Here is a 5,762-nt window from a genome sequence, read left to right on the forward strand (position 1 = left end):
TTAAAAGAATGGCCAAAAAATATGCATGCAGTGTTTGTTAAACTGCATTAAAAAGACACATTAGTAGGTAAAAAGCTGCTTTAGAAATTGTGAAAGAACAAGCATCTCTCATATGTGTGCAGAAATATTTACCTGTAATTATGGTCATTTGTTAGAACAACATTTACCAAAATAACCATACAATTTTCAAAAATTATCCAGGAAAATAAATTAAAATGTTCATAAAATGTTGCAGAAATTATGACTATAAGGAAACAGAATATAAGTGGGACCTCTGCATGCCTGAACTGCTTTCTGTGCATTGATAAAGATTACATTTAACTTGTAGGTCTTGATTATCCTGATTCTTTTATCAACATAATTGATATTAGTTCTTTGCTTTTGAATGCCCATACTTCCTCCAAACAAAGAAGAAAAACCTGAATTACAGCATCTGTGGCAGAGTTCTCCCATTTCCACATTTCTTTAAACGCTCATGCAGACATTGTGTGATTTTACACGCGCACAAAGTCCCCTTTCATGTTTTCTCCACACTCTCTCTCAGAGCAAGTCATGAACCATGAGGTCCACAGATCCTCATCATGGGGCCCGCCTCTGTGAGGCTGGTGGGGGCCAATTGTTTTTGCAGTGTGACACCCTCCTCCCTCGACCCGCCTTCATGAGCACCTCCCCCATCGCCTCCAACAAGAATAAATACAACTCTTTACCCACTTTCTGTCCTCTGCTTCATCCCGATCAGCCGGACGTTTGTCACTTCAACTGTCGTCGCAGTTTGACAATAATCTCTCAAGTAAGTAGCATTTGGATGTTTTTTTTAAATAAAACCCTTTGTTTATTGCACAGAATTTGACAGGTCTCTGTAGAATTGTTACACATTAGTGTTTTTGCATGGGACTTTGCACATGTTTACAAGTTGTAATTGACTCTAAACAGCAGAACTTTTTGGTAATTAATAATTCTCAGTTTGTGATAAACAGATGTGTTCAATTTTTCCCTCCCAATAGGAATTGTATTGATTCCCCCCTAAAAATATGGTGCATAAAAAGCAATGGCAAGTAAAAAAAGTACAGAATTTGTGCAAATACTTCCTGTTTGCCCAAACTTAATGCACTGCAAGTATATTCATCAAAATCCCAAGTGCCTTGTTCTTGTTGCATTCCTTGGCAGAAAAACTTTGGTAAACTTGTTGCAATCTGAACTATGAACTCTTGATGCACATCTGAAAGGGAGAAGTTATCTGTTTTCAAGGCCAAAGTTCAACCATGCAAGCCAAATATTTAACTGAGGAGGTGGTGCAGGAGAAGCCGAACGTAATAACAGACGTTTGCTTAAGGTTTAGGAAATGCAGCATTTTCCTCCTGCATTTTAAGGTTTTAAGTTGCATTTAATCATCTAATTTTGTTCTGCAAGGATGACTCATCAGTTCCCAGGCCTGACTCCTGAGCAGAAGAAAGAGCTCTCTGACATTGCTCAGAGAATCGTGGCTCCAGGGAAGGGAATCCTGGCTGCAGATGAATCCACAGGTTAGCAAGGGTGTTGGTTGTTATTCTGTCATTATGGGTCATGGGCCTTTTACTAAAAATCCGTGCTACTCTTTCAAGGTACCATGGCAAAGAGGCTGCAGAAAATCAATGTGGAAAACACAGAGGAGAACCGCCGCACCTTCCGGGAGATCCTTTTTTCGTCCGACCCCTCCATTTCTAACAGCATCGGTGGGGTCATCTTCTTCCACGAGACACTGTATCAGAAGTCAGACAGTGGTAAACTCTTCCCCCAAGTTGTTAAGGAGAAGGGGATGGTTGTTGGCATCAAAGTAAGGAGATCTTCATTATCTACATTAATAAAAGATTGCTGATATTTTTAGATTGATCTAAATTTTATTTAATCAATTCAGGTTGACAAAGGAACAGCAGGTCTGAATGGAACAGATGGAGAGACCACCACTCAAGGTAACCACTAAAACATATCTTCTTCTTTGCATATTTTTTAAAAAACAACAACAAACAAACAAACAAAAAACATCAAAACAATACAGACTGCTGATTTCTTGTTTAGGTCTTGATGGCCTCTCGGAGCGCTGTGCCCAGTACAAGAAGGACGGCTGTGACTTCGCTAAGTGGAGGTGTGTGCTCAAGATCTCGCATGGCTGCCCGTCGCCTCTTGCCATTGCTGAGAACGCCAATGTCCTTGCCAGATACGCCAGCATATGCCAACAGGTTTGTGTCACAATTTCAGTTTCTGTAATGCCCAGCAGATGGAGAAGCCTGCTTTCTCTAATTTTCTTTACCCCTGTCTTCTCCAGAATGGCCTGGTGCCCATCGTGGAGCCTGAAATCCTGCCTGACGGTGACCATGACCTGCAGCGATGCCAGTATGCCACTGAGAAGGTTAGTTCACTATATAAGCGATGATCACTTTACTAATTACACAAAAACAATGGACACTCATGTATTTCATCTGCAGGTCCTGGCTGCTGTCTACAAGGCCCTGAATGACCACCACGTGTACCTGGAAGGCACTCTGCTGAAGCCCAACATGGTCACAGCTGGACACTCCTGCACCAAGAAATACACCCCTGAGGATGTTGCTATCGCAACAGTAACCACCCTGAGGCGCACTGTACCTGCTGCTGTGCCGGGTAAGCCCGATTCAATTGCCTCCTTATTCCACAGGCAATTAGTATTTAAGATTTGGTCAAATGAGGTTCTGGTAAAAGGTCAGAAGCAACAGATAGTGCTCTTAGTTTAATATAAAGCAGGATTAGATGAGCTTAAACTTCTGAGATGGGCCACAAAAGTAGACTTTATCTTCTAGAATACCATCAAATAACCCTGACATTATTTAACTTGTTTTGATCATGTTTGCCTTGGATTTACAGAGAAATAATGACTATATATAGTAGATATAGGTAGGGGGAAGTGCACCTCTGTGGCTTTTCCTATAAAACAAGCAATTGGAGCGTAAAAGTATGTATTTGATATAAAATTGGGGCAGTATTAAAACCTCTCCACCAGGTTATGTTCTGCTTTTTGGACACCCAGAAAGATTATTGGTGATGCACACCATCCCATGTCCATTTCCTGTGTGAATAATTCTCTTTAAAAAGCCATCCACCACAAACAAACAAAAACAGTGAAACAGATGGATTTTAAAGAAACCAATCCAGTCAACATGTGCTGTCAAAAAGAAAGATAATCTGTAGCCTTTTGTTTAAAAACTGAAATGTGCCTTTAAGATGCCCGTGTACATGCAGCTTTTTTAGCATCTTTTTCATGACCTTTCCAGGCATCTGCTTCCTCTCTGGAGGACAGAGCGAGGAGGAGGCCTCCCTGAACCTAAACGCCATGAACCAAGTGCCCCTCCACCGCCCCTGGAAGCTGACCTTTTCTTATGGCCGAGCACTCCAGGCCTCTGCACTAGCAGCCTGGTTGGGCAAGGATGCCAACAGGAAAGCTGCGCAGGATGCTTTCTGCTCCAGGGCCAAGGTGAGCATTACAAACAGACAAGACAGGAAGTCATCACACTTCCCACTTATCAATCAGGTGTTATGGACTTTAAATATTTCTTATCTTGAATTACTCAATTTTACACTGTTTTGTAAATGATTGATTCCTTAAAACGTTTTGTCTGTTCTGTCTTGCACTCGTTTGACGCATGCATTGGCTGATCATTAACACTCATGTTTGACTTTGTCCTTCTCTCCTCTCCTCTGCTCTCATCAGATCAATGGCCTGGCGTCCAAAGGAGAGTACAAGCCTGCTACCCCAGCTAGCCAGGCGGCCATGCAGTCCCTTTACACTGCCAGCTATGTCTATTAAAACTATAAACACTAAAAAGTACATATGGACCAAAGGCTGATGTTCAGTTTCCCTGCATCACCAATAATAACAGAGGATTTCCACCATTATGTCAAGCTACTGTTTGCCAACATTCATTAAATCAAGGGTAATAACCTGAAAATACCAAAGATATTTGACTTTTGCTGAGTTTTTTTTTTTTTTTTTTTTTNTTTTTTTTTTTTTTTTTTGGTTGTCCAGTTCTTAAAGCCGTTCTTTAAAAACCCTGCACTCTATAAAGGTTGGTCAGCTACGGTGTAGTTTAAATACCACAACACGGATGTTTCATCAGAATTTGCAAAAAAAAAAGTGCTTCTTTTTATTCATAACGACATAAACAATTACAGCTCTGCATACCGGCCACAACAGAAGCCAGATGTATTTAAACTAAGGTTTAAAAACAGATGATGAAAGTGTTAATATTTATTAATGCATTTAACTGAATTCACAGTGAAAATAGATATAAAATAAGCTGATAAAAAGAGTGTTATAGATCAGCAGATTGATTAAATAATAAAGCCTTCAGAGAAATAAAAAGTATTCACCCAACTTTACTACAGACAAATAATATTTAATAATAAGAAAGATGAATACTATGACAGAATAATAAAGAAATATAAAGAGGAAAGGTAAATTTAGCTACAATAAGACATGGGAAATTTCAAACTGGTTGTTCAAAAACTTTTCTCCTGTGGAATTTATATTACTTGCATATTTTAAGTTTTTTTCTTATTATTCTTGATAGCACAATATAAAGCTATACAAAATGGCCATGTTAAAGAATATAATTTAAAGTTTCCAAACTTTACATAAAAATAAAATATTCAGCTACCTTCACTCTGACAGCCCTAAAAAAAAAAAAAAAAAAACAGAAACACCAGCTGCAGTCAGAAATCACTTTATCATTAAAAATAGTCCACTTTTATTGAATGCAGTCTTGGCATAAATACATTTGTTCTGTTAAGGCCTCAGGATGTTTTACAGAACATAAGCGAAACAATATCCCAGCCATTAAAGACCTTCGTAAATCCATTATCTAAAAATGGAGTGAGATTAAAAAGCAACAAAAACTCAGCCGGCCATCTAAACTGACAGTTTAGGCAAAGAGCATTGAAGAGTCAAAGGCCTCATTATAATTACAGAGAGCTTCAAACATCTATCATTATTTTGGGGGCCGAGGAGAGTTGACAGTAAAAAGGACAGAGCTAAATACTCTACATTCTTAAAAAAGAAAAAGAAAAAAAAGGCAATATTATTTGTGTAACACAGTTCAGTATATGGATAATTCAAAGTGCTTTAAATGAATTAGACAATAAAATAGAGGACAAATAAAGGCGAACATATTTGTAAAACAAATACAAGTATTTGACCACAAAATAAGAATAAAAGTGACAAAAAAACATGGTAAAAGCAGGTAGAAAATAAAATAAAACAGTTGGATCACAACCTTCAACAAAAAATACCGATTAACCTCAACAGTCAAAGGCAGCTCTAAAAAATTGATTTTTAACTTTGGCTTAAAAGAACTCAGGCTTTCAGTACTTTTACAGTCTTCTGGGAGTTTGTTCCACACAAATGGAGCATGCTTCTCAATGTTTGGTTCTAGTTCTGGGGGTACAGAGTAGGCTTGAACTAGAAGACCTGAGTGTCAAGTTTGGGTGGAGGGGGTTGGTTGAGGACCCAAATGCAGAGATGTGTTCTTGCAGATTTAATTGGGATGCAGATGGCAAAAGAAACACAAATCCAGGAACAAAAAAACAAGAAATCAAAACCAGGAGCTACGATGAGGATCGAAGCAATGAAGAGTAACCAGCACTGAAAAACTAAACAGGAGGTGTACAGGTGCTGGTCATAAAATTAGAATATCATGAAAAAGTAGATTGATTTCAGTAATTCCATTTAAAAAGTGAAACTTGTATATTATATT

The 5,762-nt window shown here is 38.5% G+C and overlaps 1 protein-coding gene across 1 annotated transcript; it reads left to right on the forward strand.

The window, feature by feature from the left end:
* The first annotated feature begins 642 nt into the window (after nt 1-642).
* On the forward strand, nt 643-3,968 carry LOC107098638 (fructose-bisphosphate aldolase B). Its single transcript, XM_015396411.1, has 9 exons — nt 643-790; nt 1,411-1,523; nt 1,602-1,813; nt 1,895-1,949; nt 2,056-2,216; nt 2,303-2,386; nt 2,463-2,637; nt 3,285-3,484; nt 3,722-3,968. The coding sequence occupies exons 2-9, from the start codon at nt 1,412-1,414 to the stop codon at nt 3,815-3,817; spliced, it is 1,095 nt and encodes a 364-aa protein (XP_015251897.1). The 5' UTR covers nt 643-790; nt 1,411; the 3' UTR covers nt 3,818-3,968.
* Nucleotides 3,969-5,762: the final 1,794 nt, after the last annotated feature.

Source organism: Cyprinodon variegatus, unplaced genomic scaffold, assembly GCF_000732505.1.
Source record: "Cyprinodon variegatus isolate N-32 unplaced genomic scaffold, C_variegatus-1.0 Scaffold794, whole genome shotgun sequence".
NCBI lineage: Eukaryota > Metazoa > Chordata > Actinopteri > Cyprinodontiformes > Cyprinodontidae > Cyprinodon > Cyprinodon variegatus.

Excerpts from the sequence above, each read along its gene's own strand:
- LOC107098638 (XM_015396411.1), top strand. The coding sequence starts at position 1,412 with ATGACTCATCAGTTCCCAGGCCTGACTCCTGAGCAGAAGAAAGAGCTC. Across the intron at positions 1,814-1,894 it reads GGATGGTTGTTGGCATCAAA|GTTGACAAAGGAACAGCAGG; the intron begins GTAAGGAGATCT and ends TAATCAATTCAG. Across the intron at positions 2,217-2,302 it reads ACGCCAGCATATGCCAACAG|AATGGCCTGGTGCCCATCGT; the intron begins GTTTGTGTCACA and ends TGTCTTCTCCAG.